The sequence below is a fragment of the Coturnix japonica genome, chromosome 1 (genome assembly GCF_054131305.1).
Source record: "Coturnix japonica strain WE chromosome 1, WE-NBRP24, whole genome shotgun sequence".
NCBI lineage: Eukaryota > Metazoa > Chordata > Aves > Galliformes > Phasianidae > Coturnix > Coturnix japonica.
The window spans coordinates 163278941-163306278 of NC_140663.1; the positions used below are offsets into that span (position 1 = coordinate 163278941).

The 27338-nt window shown below is 43.9% G+C and overlaps 1 protein-coding gene across 1 annotated transcript in view; it reads left to right on the plus strand.

The window, feature by feature from the left end:
• The first annotated feature begins 1285 nt into the window (after nucleotides 1–1285).
• Nucleotides 1286–27338, plus strand: part of ARHGAP20 (Rho GTPase activating protein 20) — a 58450-nt gene continuing 32397 nt past the window's right edge. The window contains exons 1-2 of the mRNA XM_015852195.3: nucleotides 1286–1618; nucleotides 11251–11339. Of these exons, the coding sequence (XP_015707681.2) occupies nucleotides 1520–1618; nucleotides 11251–11339 (188 nt within the window). The 5' untranslated portion in view covers nucleotides 1286–1519. The remainder of the gene's footprint in view (nucleotides 1619–11250; nucleotides 11340–27338) is intronic.

A 27338-nucleotide genomic window follows, 5' to 3' on the forward strand; every position in this document is an offset into this window, starting at 1 on the left:
CTGCTGTACACCCACTCCCTGTGAGGAGATGCAGCCACCATGAGGCCTGCCCTTAGCCTGCTCTGCTCTGGGCTGAGCACACCCAGGGACTTCAGCCGCTCCTCATTGTCCTCATTGTACTCCAGACCCTTCCCCATCTTTGTAGCCCTCCTTTGGACTCTCCCTAATAGCTTTATGCCCTTCTCATACTGTAGGCCCAAGCCTGCACCCAGTGCTGGAAGTGAGGCCGCACAAAGCAGAGCAGAGGGAACAGCCCTCTTCCCGCTGCATGTTGGATACGGCAGCTGAAATACCACACAGATCCAACAGTGGGAAATGTTGTGAGTTCCAGTGTGTAAGTACACGTGGCCAAGAAGGCATGGGGCATCCTGGCTTGTATCAGCATTAGCACAGCCAGCAGGAGTGCAGGAGCAGGGAGGGGATTGTCCCTCTGTACTCAGTTCTGGTGAGGCCACACCTCAAGTGCTGTGTTCAGTTTTGGGCCCCTCACTACAAAAAAGACATTGAGACCATGGAATTTGTGCAGGGAAGGGCAACAGAGCTGTGAGGAGTCTGGAGCACAAGGCTTATGGGAAGGGGAGCAGCTGAGGGAGCTGGGATTGTTTAGTCTGGAGAAGAGGAGGCTTGGGAGAGACGCTATCACTCTCTACAACTACCTGAAAGGAGGATGTGGTGAGGCCAGGGTCACCCTCCTCTCCTCAGCAACAGTGACGGGATGAGAAGGAATGGCCTTAAGTTGTGCCAGAAGAAAGGTTTATTCTCTGAGTAGTCAGGCATTGGCACAGCCTGCACAGGGAGGTTGTGGATGCCCCGTCCTTGGAGGTGTTCAAGACCAGGTTGGACGGGGCCCTGGGCAACCTGATCTAGTAAAGGTGTATGTTTGGTGGCCCTGCCAGGCAGGGGGGTTGGAACTACATGATCCTTGAGGTCCCTTCCAACCCGGGTCATTCTGTGATTCTGTGATGAAGTCACTGCTCCTGGAGGTCATCGAGAAATACATAGATGTGGCACTGAGGGACATAGTTGAGTGGCTGACAGTTGGATATTATGATCACAGAGGCCTTCTCCAATCTTAATGATTCTATTACTCTATTCAGTGATTCTTGTCCTGGAGCTCAGCAGAGGCAGCCTGGCACCTCTCTGAGCCTCAGACATTGCCATGCTGTTACCCAAGGGCTATCCCAGCACAGGCGGACATAAGGAAAGCTGTGTGAGATAACAAGGTGTCTCTGCATCCCCCGCCCGCAGGACACGCGCACGCGCAGAACAGCGAGAACGCGCCGCCGACTCCGCACGACAGCGCATGCGCGTCGCCCCCTCCCGTCCCGATCCCCCTCCCCGTCCCCCCGCACCTCAGGGCCGGGCGGGAACCGGCTGCGGGCGGGGCTTGTGTGCGGGGCGTGTCCCGCGTGGGGGCGTGTCCCGAAGGGGCGTGTGCCATCGCGGCGCGCCGTGTCCATGGTGCGGGCGGCGGCGGTTGGGGTGACGGCGGGGCGGGAGATCGGCGGCGCGGGGCCGCATGGACGTCATGTCCCCGCAACAGGAGCACCTCGGGCCCAGCCGATCGTCCTCGGTGAGCGGCGAGAGCAGAGCGTTCGCCGCCGCCGACGGGAAGAAGGTAAGGCTGCTCCGCGGGAGATCGTGCGGGGAGGTGTCATCCTCGTCATCACCGGGTCCTCGGCGGTGCGTGGGGAGCCGCCGGGGGAGATGGGGCCGCGAGTGTCCGCGGGAGGGCTCGGTGCAGGCGTGTCCAGCCGGCCGGGGGCTGCGGCACTGCTCGGCCGGGTGTCTGAGACCGGGGACAGCCGAGGGTGTCACGTAGTGGTACCTCGGTGCCGAGAGGGTCAGCACGCGGTCACCCCGAGAGCTGGGAATGCGGGATGGCGGCTCTGTGCGGTGCGGGTGTCCTGCGAGCTGCTGGGATCCGGCTGTGTGTGTCCTGGGGGGCTCCGTGGGGTGCACATGGGGTGCGCGTTTGGGATTTGCTGAGCAAACAGGGGAAGGTTTGCACCCGATTCGGGGTGCTGGGGCCTCCCACGTGTGCTTCGGGTGAGAAAAATGTGAAGGCAACTTCCTGGAGAGGTGTCCTCTGCTTTCTCTGTCGTGACTGATGATAGCTGTGCTGTGCATTGTGCCAGTTGCATCTGACACGATCAAGTGTGGAACGCTTGTTCTGCCTGCAGCTGAGTGCTCATTTCTGCCTTACACTGTGCTGTATTGAGTGAGCTGCTGTGACCACATCTTCCCACTATGTAGAAGGGGAACTCTTTTCTCCTTGGCTTAACAAGTACCATAGTGGTTTTGTACCGAAGTGGGGCTGGGTGCCTTCCTGCCATACCCATTCTGCTTCGCAGCGCCATTTACATCTGTGCTCTGTCTGCGTTTAGAGGAGTACAGTGTCACCGGCTGCCAAACACACTGGGAGGATTAGGACATGGCCAGGTTATGGTGTCCTTTATTAAAGCTGTCCACTTGATGCCTGGTAGCTTGCGCCCAGCCCTGCTGCTAGTGATGGCTGGGGCTTTGTGGCTGAAGGGACCCTCAGTTCCACTCCTCCTCCAGAGCATCTCTCTGGGCTGACCCTGGGATGTGTCCCTGTGTGTTTCATCCCACCAAGGCATGCACCTGACTGCAGCCCCAGGGACATCTCAGGGCACAAGTAGAGTGCAAAATGGCTGCTTGGGGGGTGCTTTGCCTGACTTCTGCCTACACCTTGATTTGATAAGTTTCTGAATAAAGAGTGTGATACACCTACGTGAAGAGGTGGAGTGTCTTCTGCTGGACAAATGGATGCAGTGAATGCTTGCCCTCCCCAGTACTATTTTAGAACCTGAAGCAGCTAAATGTGGGGCTTTGATTGTTCTACTACCACTTTGATTTTTGTTGAAGACACCTTGCTGCCATGATGCCAGACATCACCTGAAATGAGAAGCAATGCTCAAGTGCTGCGAAGGTGAACACTGCTTTCTACAGATTCCTTATGATTCAGCTTTCTGAAGACAAGAACTGAAGGTAGCACTTGTGCTTCCTGTTCCTGCTTCCATCGAAGGAACGCAGACCTTGTTTTTGTCCATGCTGACAAAGGAGCGGGGATGTTCCTTTTTACAGACCTTGGCAGCTCTCTTGGAATTCCTCAGTCTGCAGGCACAGACAGTGGGGGTACATAGGGAATCCTCCTGCAGCCGCAAGCATCAGTCCAGCCCCTGTGCTCCTCCACCGTCCCAGTGCTCCCTGGAGTTTCCTTACAGGCTGCCTCTGTCTGACTGGGGAAGAAGGTCCCTACCTCCATGTCTGTTCAACACTGGATTAATCCTAAATCTGCTTGAAGCAGGATCTCAATGGCAGTTCACATTATTTTTTGCTCCCCGTTTGCTGTGGACTCTCTGAATACCTGTTTTGAGCTCCACACAGTGCTAAGGCACAGCATTTTTTTTTGTCAAAGCAAGAAGGCTTTGTTATTACAGGACATACTGCGCTGCTTGCAGCAGTTATATGCAGTTGTGCTGATGAGATCAGCTTTGATACTGGTGACACAGCATGGCACGTTTAAAGATATTGTTGCAAATACATACTTAACATTCACACTGCTTGTGAATCTCTGTGCTCTTCACTGAGATCCTGGCCAACAATCAGTAGGGCTGCAGTCAGAATCACACCACATAGTGCCAGAAATCTCAGCTCTCCAGGAACAGTTCTGTGACAAAAGTGCCCCCCAAACATGGAATGATGAGCCATCAATGAGCGTTTTTACTTTATTATTTCAATTACACCATTCCCAAGTTATTCTGTGATTGTTTGAGTTCCTATTTTATCATCCACTTGGCTGTAACAACAAAGCTGAAGGATCACACCATAGGACCAGGAGATAGAAGTTGTCCAAAACTCACCCCGTTTGCTTTGTGGGACCATTTAAACTACTGTCTTGCAAACACTTCCTCTCCTTTTCTTTACGTGTAAAGCAATCTGAAATTCTAGCACACCTCACAAATACTGGGAGCTTCTCCCTATTAAATGCTTGTAAAGCATTCAAGACACCCTTATGTAAGGTTACACTGAAGTTCAGCATTTTAATTGATCCTTTTGGAAAATGATGGGTCGCGTTCCCTCCTTTACTGGACTTAACTGGAGTCACTGGACAGTGGTTGTTTGGCCTGCAGAGTAGTTTTTGTACTGCATAGTAACCAATACCAGTAAATTGATGCAACTCTGAAGCGGGCTGAAGTAAGATGAGTAAAAGTGATTTTACTGATGGAGCTTATTTGTACAAATTTATCAAAACAAACGGTTCAGCATGTCTTCTGTGCCAGTAGATCTGTGTCAGCAGTAACAGCTGCGGTCATTTAATTGTATTTATAAGTTTCTGGTGTTTCACTTCTCCCTTAGAGGAGTTAGATTCCAACCAGTGCTGAATATTTTACACAAGACAATCTTTGGTAACATAAGCAATCGCTCTTAAGATTTTTTGCTGCCTCCTTGAAAATTTCAAGTGACTGCTTATAATTTTTGTGAGGCTCAGCAATTTGTTATGTTTATTCATACAATGTGTACAAAAAACTTAACCGTTTTGTATAGTAGTGTTTGTGGAGGCTTAAAGCACGGGATTCTATCACCATTAGAATGTTTCTTTGTAATTCTGATCACACATACAGAAACAGTTTACTGTCAGGAAAAGGAGGGCTGTGTTCCCAACCGTGTACTAAATGGATAAAATTCAAGCAAATTGAATTGGAAGAGTAAAGGCTGTCTGACGTAACCTTCACCCTGTCCTCTATCTTACTCTGTGAAGATGAATCAAGAATGTGTTTGTCATTGTACTTGATGATACTTTGGTCTCATGTCCTTGAGTATATATGGTTTTTGACATAATGCTCCTTAAGGCTGAGATTTCTTCTTCCTGTGAAACTCTGTCCTCTTTACTGTGATTGTGGCTTACGATATGGGGGGCTGAGGTCAGAATCACACCACCAGAAAGCTCAGCTTTTCAGGAACACTTCTGTGAAGTAAGTGTTGGACATTGGACAATTCCTGTCATCCTGCAGACATACCCTATAGCATCTCTGATGAGAACTGGAAAAGCCCCTGTTAATGAAGTCATCCATATTTGTCCTTCAGATGGAACCACCTTGGTAGGCAGTGCTGACTGGTGATGACTTACAGTGATGAGCCTTTTATTAGGTTTATGATTTAATTCAGAATGAGAGTTAGCTATCCCTCTTTTGTCTGTTCATGTGAGAAATTGAAAATTGTGAATAAAACAATGTGATCTAGCTCTTCAGTGTTCCAGTCTTGTGGTTTTTTTAAATCCTGCATGATGGTGGTAGGAAGGGGAAGGACTCAGAATGTTATATGGGGTCTAAGATATAGCAAATCATTGTCGGTTTACATTGTCTGTTCGATGAGGCACTCACGCTGCCCAGGGAGATGATGGAGTCACTGTCTCCGGAGATGCTCAAATAGTGTGTGGATCTGGCACTGAGGGGCATGGATAGTGGACATGGTGAGGATGGATTGACTGGTGATCTTAGTGGTCTTTTCCAACCTTGATGATTCTGTGATTGTATGATACTCCCTCTGTCATTAGTGAACTGCTCCAGAGAATGGCTTGTTGTACAGAAACTGTGGCAGAACCATGTCTGCGTGCTAACACTCTGTTTTGTGAGGTAGGAAAACTTGGGCTCCATTGAAAGCACTGCATCTGAAGTCACTGGTCCAAGCACTGTGGACACAGATCAGCAGACAGCAGGACCCAGGAGCCAAACATTCAATGCTGACCTCCTCCACGTTCTTAATAATCTTCCACATGTGCAGCTTTTGATGTAAATGGATGAGATCTTGCCAACAAATCTATATCTGTGCATCCAAAGATTAGTATCTTGTGGGAGATGGGTTAGTAGGACATCTTTTGCACACAGTTTCTTTCATCAGTTTTTATTTCCACCTTAACGTTGGTCTCTATCTGCAGCTGCTGGTCCACCATTACCAGATTTTTCTTCCTTTCTGTTTGTAGTTCTTTCCTCTTGTGCCCCTGCAATCATTTTATCCACAGTTATCCATCCAGAAATAGCTTTCTTTTAGGAAAGTCCATGTAAGTACAAGTATTCTGCCAGCATAAACATAAGCACATAGTTTTGTCACCTGCTCTGCCGTTATGGAAAATGGGACCTGGCTGTCTCTCAGGCACACAGGCACACGCTCTGCCTCCTGAGCCAGCCATTTACACACAGCCATCTTCTCACCCTCTTTATAAGGGCTCAGGAATGTTACAGGTCACTGTAGGGCCATTTCTTGCCCTACCCAAGAATAAGAGATTCTTGTTTCTGGTATTTTTTGGGCATTCGTGCACTGTAAGTCTAACAAGAGCTAGATTATGGCATGGAGGAATATGGGATTTATTGTTCCTTGTAAGAAGCCTGGCAATACAGGGGAAATAGTGATGCCCAGTTGTCTTTGAGAATTAACAGCTGGGTGATGAGTGTTGTTTTGATGTTTCATTGTTTGTCAAGCAGTTAGCTGAACGTTGTTGCACAGATCTCTGTAAAGGTTTGTGTTTGTGCTTTGGTTCATGTCTAGCTAATCCAGCAATGTGTGTCACAGATATGTTTTGTTACTCAGACAACAAGAAGAGTTTGCATGGGTGAATGGTTTGCATGGTTATTAACTCAGATGGTTTCATGTAGCGGGCTTTGTTAAAATCAGACTTCCTTTGACTAAAATAATAAAGTTGTGAGAGGGAGAGCTTAGCCACATGGGAGCAATCCTCAGCTCAAGGTATTGGTCCATCCAAGAGCTGCCCCTGTCACCCAGTTAAATGACCTGGGCACACATCCCAGCCTTGACCCACTTCTGGAGCGAGCTTGTAAGTCAAGAGCCTGAAATCCTTTCATCTCTGGGGAGGGTTTTAGCAAGTGTCTGCACAATGCTGAGGAGGCATTTCTGCTGTGTTCACCTGCCAGCTAGGAACTGAGTGCATTTTTCAACTATTTCATATATGAATCTCGTACATAGACATCAGGTAATATAATTTTATCATCCTAAGCTCAAAGCATTCACTATGAAGACCATTGTTCTGTATGTTATTAAGCTTAGAAATTCTTCTGTTCCCTGTCCTTTGCTCAGATAGCAAGGAGAGAATTGAGCTGATTAATTCAGCCTTGCCGGTCATCTTAGGTTTTTTTTGGTGCATTTAGTGGAGGAAGTCAACACTTCTAGGTCAAGACTCACTTCATTTATGCACAACTCAAACAGGATGGACGAACTGTGCACCAAACATGTCCTTTTCTCTCAGTTAACTACAAAGGCATTTTTTCAGGCATTCTTTATTCAATTTATGTTCTGCCATTCTCCTTCCAAGCTTGATATGGTTAAGCGATACACACAAATCACAAGAGAGCGCTTTATCTTCAGTTTGATGGTTTCTTAAGGATCTCATGCAGATGTTGCTGCTTCCCTTTTATTTATTTATTTTTGGAGGAGGAGGAATGGGAATGAATTTCTTAACTCCGATATAATAATTTACTGTACTATCAATACCCACTTCAACCACCAGCCAAAGCAGCTGAATGTGGGCAGTTAGAAGCAGATTGTTCATACAGTCACAGGCTTGTGAACTACTTGTCAAAGCTGTACTCTAACTCTGCTCTTGGTTAAGGCTCTGATTCAAGAAGAACCACAGCATATTTTTAGTACTGTTTTGCAGGGTTACTATCCTCATCATGGTGGGCTGATCTGCTCACAAACCACCTACCCCCTCAGTTTACAAAACAGTGGTTCAGAGTGCAGGTCTGATCATTATCTTCTGGAAGTTCATTCTTTTGAAATCTATAACCCTACATGTTTTTATACCAGATGAGCAACTGGCCAAACACTGAAGTGTTGTTGGATCCCCAGTCCAACTACAGAAGCAACCCTTTTTGTTTCTGTTAAGAAAGAAATCAAGGCAGCCACCACCAGAAATGTAGAAAGTATGAAGTTAAACCTGAACTGGAAGGGAGGAGGTAGGGAACTGAGGCTTTTGAAAGCAAGGAAGGCAAAGATAACTCTAGTTTGTCCTCACTGATACAAGATGGTAATCTTTGCATCTGGCATACTGTAAACATTAATTATGGATACTGATTTTATGATACATTTCACATGGGTGTGATTCAGCCAGCAAGTATGAGGATTTCTCCCTGTGTTGACCTCTCTAATATTTACATGAAAAAAATGGGAGGTTGTGTTTTGGGACACATTATGAAATGCTTCTCTGTGTCCCATGCTTGGATTCTTGGTCGTTGCATCTCCTTTTGCTCCCAAACATCTGCTTTCACTGCAGCTGTCCAGGATGTGTCTGCTCCTCTCTGCACTGCCAGGGTGACATCCTTGCACATGGAAAAGCAGGGAGATGGAGGGGAGCAGACATGTGGGTCCAACCCAGCCAAAAATGCATTTGTCCTATTCCTCCTCAAAATAAGTCAAGTCATTGTGATGGTTTTTTATTTTCTCAGGCTCTGTACGTGGCAAAATAAAAACAAAATGACCCTTCCTGTCTATGGTTAATGTCTCTGTGTAACATTTTTATTTGCACGTGGCTGACCTGAGTCACTTCATTTTTGCTCTGTAAACTTTCCTTTACCAAATCTAATAAGTGAACTTTGTCATATCTTAAAGCTCTATTTCTATAAGCTCTATCTGTATTAAGAGGATGCTGAGAGAGGCTCTGGGATCTCCTCCTTGGAAATAACACAGTCCTGAGCTGTGGTGCCCTGCTCAGACAGGCCTGCTCTCAGCAAGCCCAGAAAGGCCGAACCTGAGGTCCCTGGGATCCTCTCCTGAGTCACCTGAGTTCTAATCAAACATGCTGTAGTCTTTAGTCCTCAGATATTTAATTCAAGGCACTATTCAGTGCTGCTAGCCCAAAAGTGTGCAAGGAGTGGCCGTAATTTATAGACATTTGGGATGCAAGGACATGGACTTCATACATGCGGAAACAGCCTAGGATGTGAGGATATGGCCTCAAGTTGCACTAAGAAGGCTTAGATTGGATGTCATGAAGGATTTCTTCACAGAAAATCTGACCGGGCATTGGAATGGGCTGTCCAGGGGAGTGGTGGAATCGACGACCCTGGAGGTATTTAGGAGATATGTGGACACAGCGCTTAGAGATGTGGTTTAGTGGTGAACCCGCAGTGTTAGGTGAGGGCTGGAGTTGATGATCTTAGGGGTCTTTTTCAACCTAAATGTTTCCATGATTTCAAAACACTGCATTTTTTTATTATTATTATTATTATTTTTTTTTTTTCAGTGGCTTTCTTTTCAGACCGGAGCAGTCAAAGGATTTAATATCTCTCTGTAAGCATCACCAAACCTCCACTGTATTCACAGGAGCTGAGATGCTCCAGTTTAAACCACCCCCTGAAAGCCACCTACTCAAAAAGAGACTTTCAGTAAATTTGTAATTGGGAGTCGATACTTTATATAAACTCCTACAAAACCTGATGGTTGAGCAGAATCTGTGGCTTGCTTTCTGTAGACTATTAGACACAGATCTCTTTATGCCTTCTCATTTATAGATATTTTTTCAAATACTAGCAGCTTCAGCAGTGAGATCTAATGATTTCATTCACTAGAAAAATGTATGATCTATTCTATTAGTAATCTATTAAGTTATTATTCAGTTAATTTTCAGTTGGACAGAAGATATCTATATAGTCCCAGACCTAATTTATCTGTCTTGAGAAGGTTATGCCTTAATGAAAGAAACAGCAAGGTGAGATCATTTTTAAAGGAGAACTGAAATTACATGGTTGAATTTATAACAACTGCTGTGTAATAGCTGTAACTGCATATCTAACAAAATGAGCGTACTTGCATAAATAGGGAACCAAATAATGACAATAACAAATGCACTGTGGTGAGTGAAACAGATACACTTGTCAAAGGTAAAACACATGGTTCTGTCGGGTGTCTTCTCTCAGAGCGGACCAAACCATGCACATGCCCAAACAAATGTGTGCCACATCCTGAGCACAAATTGGCAGAAGAACCAGTTGTTCCCGAACATGTCTGTTCCTGGAACTCAGTGATTATATTTAGGGTAAAGGAAGAAAATCTTGCTGTGCAATTATCTGTGAGCAGTGACCGCCAGAGGTTCCTCTGATTGTGTGCTCTCAGTGGTGTGCAGGCTGATGTGAAGGACCAGCTCAGGACATGTCCTGTCTATAGGTCTCAGGAGGAGCTCAGCCCCCTCTGCTTGTTCACCAGTCTATTATGAAAAATATTTGAGCAAAATAAGGCAACAAATGTGCTTTGATGGAGGGCCTGTGAGGGCAGAGGTCACACACCTTGGCAGCAGCAGGCTGCAACGCTGCTTCCTACAGCAGCTTCAGTGCTCAGGCCAGCACACCATAGTCCTATTGCTAGCTGCAGGAGGGAGGCAGTGTGGTGATGAATACATTTCTATGCAGCAAAATGTGTGTTTCTGTCTCCAGCACATGCTTTTGAAAACTTCTGCCTCTAGGGAAAGCAGCTTTGTCTATTTGCTCAGTATTTTTATTGAGGTATTCGACTTCACTTAGTGGGAATCCAAGCTCCCTTGATAGCTACTGACATTTCCATCTCTTACCTATGCTTTGTTGTTGGTTTTTCTTTCTGCTGCTTTCCCTGTGTTTCCTTTTGCCCATTCCCTCCCGGTTCTCCCATGTCTTCTGAAAACTGCCCTGCCTTCCCAGGCATGATCAGGAATGATACTGAGAGAGAGGAGCAATGTTCTAGTCAGATCAATAGGGAAGGAACTTGCTCATATCTCTTCAGAGTTCTAAGATCTTGGAAACAAATGTTGCCCAATAAACGTAGGCGGGTAAAATACAAACATTAATTTAAAATATATTGCAGGACTGGTACAGAAATGTATCGAGTATTTGAAATTTGAACCATCATCTGGATACTAAGTACACATAAAGTAAAATAGATTCCTAAGGGTCAAAAAGTGATTGAGGAAAAGCTCTGGATGTTTATTTTATGTATGCAATACTTTGGATATCTCTGTATGGATGCTAATTGTCAGCCTCTCTGTATCACTGGCTTTCAGGCCATGCTCCTATTTTTCTCAATATATGGCATTTTGCAACCATTTTTCACTCCCAGATTTTCTGATAGTGATAACTCACCCTTTTTCTTGTGGTCTGAAATTGGAGTCTGGCTGCTACAAGTCTGTATGCATGCAGTAATGGTTCCAAATCTCACCTACAATTTCTTTTTGTTTCTCTTTCCAAGCAAAAAATGAAGAGTTTGGCCCAAAGACGCCAGTCTGCACCATCCTTGATCTTCGTCAAAGCACTTAACAGATCTAGATCTGTCTCAAGGTGAGTCAGTGAGTTTTGCTGGCTGTACATGCTGTACCAGGTATAACTCAGGCATGGTAATTGTGGGACTGTACAATTTACTTTGAGCTGTGATGGACTGCTATGATGCACTCTCTCCAGAGGTCTGAAAGCCTATGCTGGTTTAGGAGAATGCTGTGGGCCAGGATCTGGTAGTCTCAGCCTTGTCTTATCCTCCTACCATAGCAACTTGTGAGAGAGAGCATGTAACTGTGTGCATGTGTGACGTGTTCAGCATTTCATTTCTGTGTCTTCTGCCAGGATCAACCATTTCTCCTCCCTTCCCACCCTAGAGTAAAGCTGCCATAGAAACGGGAGCTTCTATGGAGCTGTTCCATTGTCCAGTTTTCTCTCCTGACCTGCCATTTGAACCATTCTGCATACATGACTTTTATCTTCCTGCACTACAGTTCATTAGACTTTAAACTTACAAAACATAAGTGTTTATCAAGAAGTGAACCATCTGGTAGGTTGTTAATGCTTCCAGCTGTGTAGAGCTCTTTACTAAGAAACATTATTGATGGAAAATGAAGTATGGCTTTGTAAGGAATATTTTTTTCCTACACTGTGTTGTGTTAAATAATCAGTATGTGAGCTTTGGAAAGTCTTCTGTGTTTGATCTAACTAATACCTGGTTTCATATTTGTCATCTCACAGAATTTCAGAAGCTTGTGGAAGTATTTTGTGGAAACATCAGAGTTGCAAAATAGGAAAGGAAAATGAGTAGAAACGACTTGCACGTCTTTTTACTGGCTGTGACTTGAAAGAGGAAGCTGAGAACTGAATTTCTAAAGGTGTTTGCACCTTTTTGTGTAGTCTACTGGCCTCAGCTTAGGGCTGTGAGCCAGCAGCATGTTCTGGTTCTGGCTGTAAAATCTGTTCTGCGACCTCTTTTTTACTTTGTTTCCCGGTCTTTAAAATAAATGGAATTGGTGTTCTGTAACCCCTTCATGGGATTACTGAAACATTTTGTCTGTACTATCCTACTTGTTTTCCATTTACTACTATTACATTGGATTTGTAGTTACACTCGTAGTTGTGATACCACCTCTTGGGCACGGATCCCACATTCATAACTGAAACTCTGAAATTAGAGATGGACTACTGCTATGAGGAGCAGCAATACCTGGAGGGTACAGGAGGCAAGAGATGCAATCCCTCCACCCTTGGATGTTAGATTTTCCTACCATTTATACACCTGTGTCCCCATAAGCCTAGAGTCATAGAATCATTAACCACGTAATGATTTGCCTTGGAAGGGTCCTTAAAGATTAATTAGTTTCATAGACAGGGATAGTTTCCAGTAGACCAGGTTGTGCAAAGCTTCATCCAGCCTCGTCCTGAGCACTTCCAGGAATAGGACAATTGTCTTCCCTTGAAACTATCTTAACACTTGGTCCTCAATACTAAAAAAATGTATTATTTTCAAAGTTCATATGTTGGAGCTTCTGTCATTTGTCTGCTGGGTCCAGACGTGGGCATTTGTCTTCAGTTCTGCTTTTTTTGTTGACCTTGCTTTATTGTCTGTCCCATAAGTATCAGAGATTGACCATAGCTGGAGAAGCCACTGAGTGGGATAATATTCACCACATAACTTTCACCTAATAATATTTCACTGTTTCTAAAGTGTAAGTATGTCTTGCTTGCATAGCCCAGGGCAGAATTCCTTCCAGATCCAGGTTTAGCATGCAAAAGGATTTTCTTTTTTTTCTTTTTGTAAGGCCAGTTGGAAGAAACTTTATGGTGGAGAGGTCTAAGGAATGGGAAATATTGCCTTGTTCTACAGGAAGAGCAACACCTTGCCTGACTGATCCTGCCATTTCCAGAGAAGTTAGGTGCTGCCCGCAGCCCTGCCTGTCCTCTGTCTGGGGCATGCAGCGTTTTAGCTGCTCCTCTTGTTTCCAAGTAGAGTCTGTGGCCTTAACAAGAGGTGTCTGGTGAAGTTTGAAGACCTTGGAGGCCAGAGCAGGTGATTTTGTAGCTTCAAAGCCTGTCAGTGAGAGAGTAACGCTCTTGATGATGTAGTGTTTATTATTGTTCACAGGAGCAATAATTCTCACCTATACCTGACTTCCTTGTTTGGCTGCACAAAATACATCCCTCTTCCTCTTCATCACTAAACTGATGGATGAGTTTGAACTTTCCACTTGGTTTGTTGTGTAAATGCTTAACTCCTGTGAAGTGCTTTCTCTTAAGGCGAGTTAGAGAGCAACAAAATGACTTCCCGTGCTTTCTAATCTCCTCCAAATGTTTTATCTCAGAGCTGTCTTAGCTCTTAGTTCCCCCTCTTGTAGACACAGCCAGACTGCAAAATCCATTATTCTCCTCTGGCAGTGAACCTTAAGAGCGGGACTCCATTACACTTACTTGTTAATGGTTGATTAATGACTTGTAGATGATAAAACTCCTATCTGAAGTTAGCGTACATCTGTGAGGGATTTATATGAATCCTCTCACCTCAGCAGCTGGCTCACCTCAACATTTGTTGAAATTAACGAACAAGTGCAAAGTTTAAAAGGGCAGGAAATACATATAAGCACAAGTCAGCTTGTATTTTTACACTGCTTTATATGTCAGGTGCCCTTGGATTATATAGAGGGCATTTTCATAAAATGTGGTGGCAGCCATTTCGGACAGAAATACCTTTGGGCAGTTTAGAGCTTATTAATTTTCAAAGAAACCATTGTGACATCTGGAGATGGCTGTTTTAGCATTAGGAGGATTGAGTTTTTTAAATGGTTGTGTTGCTGTAGCTCTTATGGCAGGAGGATCTATGTGAGATGAGATAATCAGGCTGGAAAAATCAGACACTGTTTTGTCCCTCTGTGCTCTTCTTCAGTCTTAAAAAAGAAGGAAATTGGAAAGTCTTGTGTGTTCAAAAGCTTGTCTTCTTTTCCATCAGCTATATCATTTGGCTTTATGAAAGTTAGGCCTTCCTTACAGTTCTTGCCTTGCCACATTGGCCATAAAGAAGTCCAAGACACTTTGCCTGTGGAGGGATTCTGAGATAACTGTGAATGGCACGGTGGTGTACAGATGTACAACCACTCTGCAGTCCCTGTCTCACTCAATTGTAACTGTAGACAGCAAGGGAAGATAGTAAATAGTATAGATATTCTAGTGGAATTTAGGCCATTACTTCCAACAGATGAAAATATGCGGACTATTCATTGCCTCCTGGTTTTGCTTCTCTTCCTCTTTTCTGAATAGCTTATCTTTCCTCACAAAGCAGTGATGAATAGGCATGCAAGGACTGTTTCACATCATCACATGTCCTCTTTGGAAGCAGTTTGAGCAGAGTTATTCTAGAACGCACCGAAAGAGTAAGCTTTTGATATTTTTCTTGGCTGATATTCAGATGCAGAAAGTTTGATTGTTAACTACATTAATATGTATGAAATCAGCAAAGGGTTTGGGTTGGTTGTATTTGGACCTGGACCTGTTGCACAGTTGTAATTTTCCTTTTTTTTTTTTCCTTTATGTCCTGCACAACTTAATGATATACTTCAGTGCAAGACAAATTATGGGCTTGAAACAGAAAAGAAATGTCTGAGACCTTGATTTAAGCATCAGGTCTTGTCTCCTCAAAATAACTGACGTTAATAATTGAGACTTGTTTCGAACACAATTTTCAGCCTTTGTTCGGCTGTCCTTCAAAACAGTTTTCACATGTGACAAAGCCCAAGCTAACGAGTTTCTGCTCTGTTTTGGCAGACTTCTGTTCATATGGAGAATACTTGACAGGACAGCCAAATTCTGTCTTGCTTTTGCTGGCAACTTTCCTTTTCCTCTTGCACGCCCCCACCAGATCTTTGAAAATGATATTTTTACATGCTTAATAATATAATTATTTACATGCTTTAATAATATGATTTTACATTGCTTAGTCTTCATGACCATTTATAGGTACATGCCTCTGCATGCTAAAGACATTAAAATATCAGTAATTAAACTACTCTTCATTGCAGAGTTAAGAATCTTTATGATATTATTTTGATATAAGCGAGAAGCAGGACAGGTTTTAAAATAAAATCAGGAATCATTTTTAATGGCTTTACAAGCAAACCTTTGCAGAACCTGAAAAGGAAATACCTAAAAAGTCAGCCCTCCCCAGTTTTATTATTTGGATTTAAAGTCAAAGAATTTAAAGGTATAGACTGGGTATTTCAGAAATCTCCAAGGGTGTTCTCCTGTCCTGCAGATAGAAGCAGGGCTGCGCTGCTCATGTTGAAGCTGCTCTTTCTTCTCCTGATGCACAGTAGATGACTGTGGTGTGTTATCTTCCAGGGGCCAGTGCCAAATGCTAAAGATCCCAGATAACGAAGATCATATGTGTAATCTAGTAATGCGTTCCACTTGGCTCAAGTCAAATACAAAGTGTTCCCGAAGTCTTGTACATTGTGTTTTCAGGGTTTTAGTCAGAAGATATGTGGATGATCCAAGCTATGTGACTGGTTGAAGACAAAAATAGAGACTTCTAATAAATGTAAATTGCCAGGAGGCCCTAAATGCCTCCTTTTCACAGGGGAGATGAGTGCTCGGTGTTTCAGAAAAATGTGATTGTGAATAGGAACGGAATAAGTTCACTGTGAGTAACTAACTTGTTAAGCAGGTATTTCGCTTATAATCATTCTGCTCATTCTTCTCTCGTTTCCATGGTAGCAATTAATTTTTCCTCTGCAATCTTTGCAAGGTGCATTGGGTTGGTAAAGCTCAGCACCTCTGCTTCAGGGGCTGTGGAAGGAAGAGGCCCCAGGCAGCCGCTATCTCTTCAGCTCCTGTGGCACTTGCTTCCATGTAGCCCCCGAACAACAGTGTGGGGGGAGGACTGGGAACAGCACGGTGCCCACTGGGCTGAGGGCCTGTTCTGAAACTTCACAGCTTCTGTTTTTTGTGAGAACTGCAAGCAGGTTTCATTAGAAACCAAGTTTCTAGTCATCAAGATGGAGCAAAAGTCATATTCCCAAAGGCTCATCCAACAGCACAGATGAAGAGCCCTTTATTTCTGTATTTCATTTTTAGATTTAATTAAATCTCAACATTTTCTGACTAGGATTTTTTTCTGAAATTTTCTGCTTCATGGAAAGTTCTGATATTTTAACATTCTATCTTTACCTGAATGAGCATAATTCTCTGAACGAGAACTTCTCCCATCAGTATGTTCTGTTTCCATATGCAAGGCAAGGAAACATGAATTTGTATACAAACAGTGAAAAGTTTAGGAAAGACAAAGCTACTTTCCTTCAGATTGTTCTTCCTTTTAAAATTAATCACACTTAATTAAAATAATGATGATAATGTTGTTGAACACGAGCCAGCAATGTACTCAGTTGGCCAAGATGGCCAATGGCATCCTGGCTTGTATCAGGAACAGTGCAGCCAGAAGGAGCAGGGAAGGGATCATCCCCTGTACTCAGCTCTAGTGAGGTTGCACCTCAAGTGCTGTGTTCAGTTTTGGGCCCCTCAGTACAGGAAAGACTTTGAAATCCTGGAGTGTGTCCAGGGAAGGGCAGCAAAGCTGGTGAGGGGTCTGGAGCACAAGACTTATGGGGAGCAGCTGAGGGAGCTGGGGTTGTTTAGTCTGGAGAAGAGGAGTCTCAGGGGAGACCTTACTGCCCTCTGCAGCTGCCTGAAAGGGGGTTTTGGGGGTGTGCAGGTCATCCTCTCCTCCCCTGTAACTACCAATAAGACTAGAGGGAATACCCTCAAATTGTGCCAGGGGAGGTTCAGGAAAAATTTCTTCTCAGGAAGAGTGGTCAGGCACTGGAACAGAATGCCCAGGGATGTAATGGAGTTACCATCCCTGGAGCTGTTCAAGAAACATTTAGATGCTGTAATAATGGACATGGTTTAGTGGGAAATATTGGTGGTAGGTGGACAGTTGGACTGAATAATCTTGGAGGTCATTTACAACTTGGTGATTCTGTGATTCTGTAAATGTATTAGTTGTCATTTTTATAGTATTTCTAATTCATCCATGATTTAAGCCAATTATAACACTGGAGTGTTGTTTCTTTAAACCATGTGCTTGAATGAATAAGTTATTTTTATGTAGTAATAGCTGGGGATAAAATTTTATTAACTGTTAACAAGGAACAAAGTGAACTTTCTGAGGCCTCAAATGGCCTTTTAACTCCGAGACTGGCATTCCTGTAGCCCCGCTGTTTCTTCTATTTTGTTTTGTGTGAGCATGTGTGTGTATGTGTGCATATGTTTGTTTTTGATAAAACACATCAGGTCTTCATTTATTACATACAAAGTGGCTTATAACGATGTTTGTACATCTGGAGATTGAAATGAGCAGGGGCTCTCAGAGATCTGCTGCCTTTTTATTAAAAGAAAGGGAGTAAAGGTAAAAAGACTGCAGGCTTGGAAGCAGGGTTTTGGAAGGATTGGAGTTTAAATGAGGGATTAATTTTACAATAAATGACTAATAGTTTAACACCCGTGCTTTGAGCTGATTCCCCTTTGGATGGAGTTGTGACAGTCTGAAGACAAAGGAGGCGAGCGGCACTGCTCAGCAGGAGGAGTGCTCATCCAGATGTCTCTCTGCCCACGTCTGCTTTTGGATTCATCCCATTTAGGGGCTTTTTGGATTAAGCCTTGAGATCTGGCAAAATGCAGCCCTTGTCCAGCCATTGTGTTTCCCTGGTTTTAGACAATGAAATCTCTGCCAAACGACAGTCTGGCCAAACAGTTTGGGCAGCAGCATACCTGAGGAAATCACAGGACTGACTTGCTCAGACTTCTTTGTGGCCGTTTATCTTGTGTAAACAAGCAGAAAGCCTCTAATGATGTGCAGGCTGATGTGCAGCCTCTGGTGCTCTCACCTCTGACAAGGGCCAGCATTAAATATGCATTGAACTCTCCTCCTGGCTGATAGAGCATTGCTTCTCCACTTCCAATTGCTTTCTCATGGCGTACAGAACTGCTGGGGGGTGAGTTTTTAATCACGCTGCAAGAATAACAGTCTATCTTTGGATTTCTTCCGTCCTTGTGTCTGAAGTGCTTGAGTACCGTGGGCTACATCCAGTGAACGATAATGCATGGGAATAATTTAGGTACCTGAATTTAAAGCTATCACTTAAAAAACACCTCCTTGGTGGCTGCCTGATCTCCCAAGTGCCTCTGGTCTTTAGGCACTAACCAGCTGACAGGAAAGCTCTCCATACACTAGGAAGTTGTGCTTTTGCATGACAGCTGATGGCACTGAACAGGTCAATGCCAAAGAACTGAACATTGTCCCCTGGGGCACCCTGTCAACCATTCTGCTGATCCCATTTAGCCTGCCTGGACAAAGGCAAGGGTTGTTTCTACCCTGTTCACTAGTCAGGTCCTCACTGATCACCTCTACTCTTTGCTAAGCTGCTGGCCATGAAGCCTGTGCTCCTTCACTGGAAATGAATTGACCAGGCTCAGGCAGCTCATCTTCCACTTCCCAAAAGAGTGATGCAACTACTACGTCTGTTCCTGGGATTTTTATTCTTTGCACGTAGCTCCCTGATATATCCAGGTTCAGCCTTTCATATCCATAGCTCACAGTGGTTGTATGCTTCCCACTTATGTAATTACTTATTACCATCAGGTGTGGGGATGTGGAGTGCCCTCTAATATCTTTTTCCCTCATCACAGGCCACCAGTGAGGTAGAATTCTCTGACTAACCCACCAAAACCCTCTTGCACATGCAGGCAGGTAGTTGTAAGGGGTAAACAGGTATGTGTGGCTGCTCCTGATGTGGCTGCCGGCTGTCCATAGGAATCTGGGTCACACACATTCAAGGACTGGCAGCAGCAGGCATATCAGATAATCTCTTCACTGTAATAGGATAATTCCTGTGCTGCAGTACTAGTATCAAAACATGAATTAAAGCCCTTGAGGAAAACCAAAGCCAGATTTGTTCCCCTAAGAGCCGGGACAGGTGCAGTGAAGTGACAGTCCCATCTGACACAGGCACTGTCCCTTATAGGAAAGTGGTCTCAAAGGACCACTTTGGAGGGGGGCTTATCTTGTAAAGGCAGTGCTTGAGCTGTTTGTGGGTAATTTTGTGTGTGATTACTTTGTTTACCATCAGCAAGTTTCTCCTGAAAAGGGCATCCAGAGAACAGCTTCTGATGGATTCTATCATCTCTGCTTTGCCTGGCCACATTTTTTGAAGTCTTGCACTGTTTTGAATGCTTCTCTTAAAGCTTGTTGTGGTGCAACTGCGGTCTCTCCACACGTGTCATGAGCCTTGGTGAACTACTTGCTGAAGAATGGCAAAATCAGAGGCTAAAGGGAAATCGCTGCTGAGCAACAGGGCTTTCAAAGAGCCAAAACAACCCTTCTGATCTTACCTGGTAATTGTGTGACGTGTCTGGCAGGCAATAAACCTTCAAGCAGTCACCTAGAAACTTCTCTGTTTCCCTGTTAAAAAGGCACAGTCCCACAGTAGCCTTGTTATTGTCCATTGACTGCCTGCCTAACAGGGAGCTTCAGATAGTGGAAGTGGAGTAGCTGCAGGCAGATGCTTACATGTGGGCTCACTGACAGCCATAAATGATGAGCCAGAAGGAATTTCTGAAGATGCTCACACCAAGCTTGTCATATGTACACCTCAGCTTGACAGGGCTTGTTTCTGCTGAGCTCTGCAGCATCTCCTGGCTATTTTTGGTAGCCTAGAATTCCTGGCTAATGCATGACCTACACTGAACTCTTTCAGTACATTTTGAGAGAAGATATTTGAAACCCCCATTAGGAGTAAGGGTTAATTTCATCCTTGATGTAACTCACAATCAGCTGAGTTGAGCTAAGCTTTTAAATTTCCCAATTGTGATTAAGTTGATTAAATGTCCCAGCTGTGATTGCTGTTTTACAAAATGTTTTGGTAGGACATAATCCTCATCCCTTCAGGCTACTCAAATAATACTGGACCTGTCTAGGGAGACATGGGTGAAGCTGGAACCCCAGAATGCTCTCCTATATGCCAATAGCATGGGTTCAAAGGAGCCACTGTGGAGGTGGCAAAGACTCCTCCATGCTTCTTGTAGTCCATAAGACACTCCAAAGAAGTGAGAGTGCACTGCGGAACAAAGGATCAGTTCTTCCCAAGACCAAAACAGGTTACATCGACTTCTGCACAAGAATATGTCCTCCTTTACACTTCTCCCCCTCCCAGGAGGAGTTGGACCAAAACCCCTTAGACTTGGTGGTCTCCAGTTGGGCTATATCTCCAGTACTGGAGGACACCCACATAGCAAGAGCTTTTCACTAGGTGTTTACTTAACTTTCACTACATTCTTTTTGGGTGGAAATAGGCAAAGTATGACTGAAACGTGTGGTGCTACTTCATGCCAGTAGAGAATGTTGCCCTTATGCTAAATGTTCAGATTAAACACCTTGCAGCTGTTTGTTAAACTAAAACAATTTTTAAAAAGCCTGGAAGTAAACCAAACCACAAATGTGTTTCCTGTCTCCAGCCACCACTCGTAATACATGTTTGCTCTGCAGAGAATATTGTCCTTTTGGCTATGCAGAAATTACTTAAGTGCCGTTTGTTTTCTGATCAGCTGCCAAGCTTCCATTCTGAAATGTGTAAGGATTTCTCAAACGCTGCTTCTTACCCTAAAGCCATATGATGTTTTACTGCAAGTCATAGTTGTGTACTGATTTTTGGAAGACTACAGTAGAAAAGTGCCCTTACACGCTTTGGCACCTCTAGCAACCAGTGTAAACCATGTCGATACGCTGTAATAGCTTTTATTACTTCGAAGTAGATTTTAATATCATGCAAACATGATTCCAGATGCTTAGGAAACAACTTTCAGAATTCTAGAATAATTTCAGTTGGAACATTTTCGCAATATATTTTGAATTATAATATGCCCACTGAATTTTAGAAGCAGAAAAGCAGTAAAGAAGTTTCAACCAGTTGCACATTTATGCAAATAGAAGCAGACATTTTAGCACTTAGAAAATAAATAATGCTCTTTAAAAATCTGAGTAGGTCTCACTAGCTTCACTGTACAAAAGCTACTGTACGTGATGGCAATGGCCTATGAGAACTTCAATAGAGTGCTTGCAGAAAATAGACATGTTATTTCTGGAATGCTGTACTGTTTTCACAGAGCGCTGCTTCAACTCTGTGTGCTTTACCATAGGTGTCAGCAAGCAAACCTGCCCTGCATCCTGAGGAAAATAAGCCCTTAGCAGAACAGGGATGAGGTTTGACAGCAGGTTTTCAGAAATGGGTTTGCAGCCTGTGTGATTAAAGAGAGTTTTATACTTGTCTGTCCAAGTCCCTTCTATAAGTAGACAGCTTGAGATTACAACAGCATCCTAATTTGCTGTCAGCCCTCACCTACCTTCCTGGAAAGCACTCCTACCCTGCAGGCTGATACTTTTTGTGCTTACTTTCCCCCTCCAGGTATAATTACCACTTATTATAATAAGGTGCTGGATAAGCTTAGATGTAAAGCTTACTCCAAATGGTGAGAAGCTGAAGTGGGAAGACGTGTGGAAGATCCTGGGCATATAGGTGGCTCTCCAATGCACTGGTTGTGGCTGAAAGGCAGCATGTGGATTGCACCTTTAAAAATGCGATGGATTATTATTATTATTTTTAAATCTAACAGTCTAAATAGGGCTCTGAGCCTGTGGATTGCTCTGTGTGGGTGAGTTGTGTCTGCGTGGAGTCTTGTTTGTGGCAAGAGGAGCTGAGAGCACTTGGCCCTGAAGCCAGCAGGCCTTGGTGTGTGAGAAGAATCCTGCTGGGGACAGGGCAGGCAGAGCAGTGGACAGGACTGCTCTCTGGCATCCTCTTCTTCAGCATCTTCTTCCTTCCATGAAGTGGTATGAGTTTGTGCCAAACTAGAAGCTGTGTCACAAGGACACCTCCAGCAAGGCAGCATTAACATGCAGAACCATGTATCATATTTCCCAGTTTCTGCCTCTTTGCATCTGTGGCTGGATTTGAGAAAATAATAAAGTACCTACACAGGGCTTTGGTTGTCCCACAGCCATCCTTCAAAGACAATGGATGATGGAGTTCAGATGATCTTCTGTGACAAACCAGTTGCACCCCCAGACTTTCTAGTATGGTCAGGGACTCCTTTCAAGCCATGTACCTTAATAAGCTATCAGCATGACAGAGGCTACATTCATCAAGAGCATAAGCAGGACTGTTCCTGTTTTCTAGCATGCAGTCCCATGCATGGCTGTTTCAATATATAAGAAAATCTTTCTCTGCATTTTTTGCTTTTCTCTTTTTCACACACAGAATGTGATGATCGGTTACTGTGATACTGCCAGGTTGGCGAGGATACAGTATGACACACATCCAAACTATCATTTATGATGAAATTAGATAGATGTTGAAGTCTTGAAATGTTAACACTGCACTTGAGTGCACTCTGAGCAGCTGTGGGACACAGATCAGTGCTCACTGATGTATTACAGGTCTGGGTTTTATTCCCACCTTATCTCAGAGAAAACAGGGCTGCACACCACTATGAAGCTATATTTTCTTGTGATTAGTTAAAGAATACTTATAGAGTGGGTTGGGTTGGAGGGGGCCTTTAAGGTCATCTAGTTCCAATCCTCTGCTATAGGAAGAGACACTTCCCACTTGATAAGGTTGCTAAAAGCCCCATCCAGCCTGGCCTTAAGTGCTTCCAGGGAGGGTCATCCACAATGCCTCTTGGCAGCCTGTTCCAGTGTCTCACTGCCTTCATGGTAAAGAATTTATTCCTAATATTTAGTCTCAGCCTACCCTCCTCCAGTTTAAAGCCATTTCTCCTTGTCCTGACACTACATGCCATTACAAAAAGTCTCTCCCCAGCTGTCCTGTAAGCCCCCTTCTGGTACTGGAAGGCCTCTGTAAGGCCCCCTGGCACCTTCTCTTCTCCGGGCTGAAGAGACCCATTGAATAATACTGTAATAAGTTTGTTATCTCGGATGCAAAACAACTTCTAACCACACAATGTGCATAATACACCTTATGCATTAAATGATTTCCACCAGTAAACAATCCTGGTTTCAAAGCTCCAGTTAACAAAGCCAGTGTCATTAGCAAAAATATGAAGCAAACATCTATTAAGCTGACATGGAATTTTCTCCTGACAGGAAATTTTATGAACTTAAGTGTCAAAGAAGGAGACACAGAAAGAAAGTGCAAACATCAGTAGCTGAGCTCCAGTGTGAGCTCCATTAAGAAAGTGACAGGACTTAATTTTTCTAGACCAGAACTGTTTTGAAGGATGTTTCTGCTGGTCACAAATCATGTGTTGGCCCTGACTGATATATTCATTTTGGCTAAAATCTGCAATGTGGGCTGGGCTGCATACAGTTCTGACTGTGCAGATAACTGCTGTTTTCCCCAGCTTTAGGAAGGTGTGAAGAGCTCCTGCTTCTCTCTCTGGGTTGCTCCAATCCAGCACTCTGACTCAGTAAAGAGAATGTAAATGCAGAAGCTGAAAATTAATTTGCTGCATTTTTTTCCTAAAGATAATTTGCTGATTCTTTAAATTGATTCAAAGCAAGACCCTGAGATAAACAGAATAATCCTGTGGTCTGTGAATGCTGTGAGTTCTGGCATCTGCTCTGCCTTGGTGAGCTCTGCACTTTGGAATAGGTGTCAGAGTTGTGGCTAAAACGAAGTTGGGTTTATGCCATGAGCTGCAAGCTCTACAGACATAGGGATGAAACTGGGAAGAGCTGAGCAAACTGGGAAGAATTGAGTCTTTACCTGGGCTTCAGAATGGGCACAAATATTGCATTTAAGAAAATATTTTACTTGATATGCCTATGTGTGGAATGAGACTAGGCTGAGTTGTTCACTCTAGGAGGAATTTGGAAATTTCTGATGTAGGCGTAGCTGCTGGGCAGGGTCTCACCTGTCTGGACTGCTTTGTGTTCCAACCCAATGTGTAGCTGCCATTGCCCCTCTCTGCTAATGAAACTGCATTTCTCACCTACCTCCTGTGTAGGACTTCTGAGATTGCTCAGTCTGGAGGAGTCCCAGGGGAGACCTTATTGCTCTCTACAACTGCCAGAAAGGAGGTTGTGGTGAGATGGGGGTCAGCCTCTGCTCACAGGTAACAGTAACAGGACAAGACATAGTGGCCTTAAGATGCACCAGAGAAGGTTCCATTTGGATAATAGAAACAGTTTCTTCTCAGGAGGAGCAGTGAGGCACTGGCACAGGCTGGAGGTGTTCAAGAACCGTGAGATGTGGCACTGAGGGACGTGGTTAGTGGGTGTTGTGGGGTTGATGGTTGGACTGGAAGATCTTAGTGGTCTTTTCCAATCTTCATGATTCTGTGACTTCAGAGGTTAAAGAGCAGAGTGTTGTGTCCATAGAAATCAGCCATGGAGAGGGCATTGAGACTGTGTCTTTAGAGGAAATAGATTTCTGCAGCTGCAGAAGCTGTCATCCGCAGAGAAAAGTTCTAACAGAGGACAATAATGGGAACAAGGTGTGTGGTTAGGATGGAGCACAAGCAGTGTGTGAAAAGAATGTAAGGAAGCTGAGATACCTGCAATAGCTCATGCCAGCTTAGGTACACTGGGGTACAGATTGCTTCCCTAAATGATAGATAGGGTGAAGTCATCCACTGGAATCAAGGGGAAGTTTCCCATTGGCATATACAGTCTTTGTATCATCGATTTCATAACAGCTTAACATAGACTTGAAATCTCTGTGGGTGTCTATAATTTCTTCCATTGCTTTCACTACAAATAGACAGTTAAGCTGATGTCTCCACAACACTAAGAATTAAAACAAACACCTTGGGGATCATATTGTTCAGATACCTGTTTTTCTGAGAAACCCCATGGAAGTTTCAGTGGGGGAAGAAGGAGCACTGCTTGCTCTTTTGTGGTTTCTGGTAAACACAGCATTGCCCGAGTGAGCGTGGATGTGTTTGCTTTCATATGAGCTGGATGCAACGAGGATGTATTTTCTGTGTTTGGCTGACTACTGAGAGCTTTCAGCTTCATATGTTACACCCACAAAACTGAAGCGTCCTTTTAAATCACTGTGCTTTGGGGAAAAAAAAAAAAAAAAAGGCACAAAATACCTATTCTGATTAATTTGAAAAATAATAGGTGTGAAAACTAGGCCCTGAAAATGTCAGGAGAAAACTCTTCAATTATCTTTTCACTAATTTCAGGCTGCAGAATGATTTTAATCTATTCCTGAATAAGCTGGGAGTCCCTCTAGATATCCTCAAATAACAGAATTTACTTCTTGGTTAAAATCATGCGTGAAAATTTCTGACCCCAAAATAGTAACTTTGTGAAGAAATACCCAACTGAGGCGAGACAGGTGTAGTGGGAATGCCATCTAAGTGCCAACGTTAGCCCGGATTCTACATGAAGCAGAACATGACCGCTGACTTCGCAGGATAACCCTGTCTTTCAGATATCAGTTCAAAGTCCCTTCTTAACAAATGAGGATGAAGGCTGTTTTCCTTTACAGACTGGGAAGGTGTTACTTTGTGGGGTCCCACAAGTATTGATTGTAGAATGAATTTAGGAGAACGCAGAGAATTCTGAGAAGGCCCGAGATTACCGGCATACTTTTACTAGGAGAGTGGTTAGGCCCTGGAAAAGGCTGCCCAGGGAGGTTGTGGATGCCCCGTCCTTGGAGGTGTTCAAGGCCAGGTTGGACAGGGCCCTGGGCAACCTGATCTAGTAAAGGTGTGTGTTTGGTGGCCCTGCCAGGCAGGGGGGTTGGAACTACATGATCCTTGAGGTCCCTTCCAACCCGGGTCATTCTGTGATTCTGTGGAAGTTTTTTAACGATGTCATGAATCACATTGGCATAAGCACTGATTTTTGCATAATTCTATTTGAATGAATTTTCAAAGAGTGTATATGTGACTGCTTAGCATTTTTTTAAAACAAGACCTATTTAATGGCCAGAAAAATCAGCGAGCCATTAAAAACTGAACTTCAACATTACCTTTCATATAAATCCCTGTGCCTGAGGTTACAGCTTATCTGCATTTTCTTCAATGTAACAAAACTTGTGTTTCATTCATGTCTTTTAAAAATGGAAGAAAAGGAACATCAATTGAGAGGATCAAAAGGATGCTTTTGATTTTCCCCCATCTTCCTGAGCTGTGGGGCTTTAGAAGGCCTGGTTGAATAAACAGCTTTGATTTTTGTCTGCTTTGTTTCGGAGAAAGAAGAGATTTTCACCTATATTTTTTTTTGCTTTTTTTTTTTGGTCAGGTAAACTCCGATAAAACACATCAGTCCTGTTTAGAGTTCGGATGATAGAGATGCATGGAAAGAACTAAATATCTGACTCAAAGGGACTTCATTAAAATAGCTGATTTATATTATTGCATTTTCCTTTTCTGAAACCAAGTTTGAGCCTTGCTGGCATCAGTAAACCTCGTACACCCTCCTTCGCTTATCTGTGTGACAAAGGTTTTGCTTTGTTTAATTTGGCATGTTCGTGGGATGACAAACCAGGGCAATGAAATGTGGGAGCAGGAATGATCCAAGTTGAGTGGCCTATATGGAAATATTTGAGGCTGAGTCTGCAGGAATTTGAGTATGGTTTAATGAACATTTGTGGTTGTTTGGTTGCAGCAGTGAAACATGAAAGGTTTTGTTCTGACTATTGTCATTACTGGATTCAAATATAAGTCACTGTTTCTCCATTTAACCTTTGAGATAAAGACCGGGCATGATTTCTACACAGGTGGACTGGTCATCTTTCTCTATTTCTGTTAAAGTTGTCGGGCCAAGTACCAGCAAACTGCCAGTCACCAATGAACTGCTGAATTGGTCAGTTCTCATGCAGGTGGCATGTTGTGGGCTACACAGTGTGTGTCAGCAACACCCAGTGTGTTGGACCAAAGTTCCTCTCTGTTTTTTAACCTCTGCCCTCATGAGCACCCCTTCTGCTTAAGAGCAATCAGATAACTTTGGTTTGCATTATTCATCAGAAAGATGTTTTTCTTCTTTCTCTCTTCCCTAAAGGAGCAGGT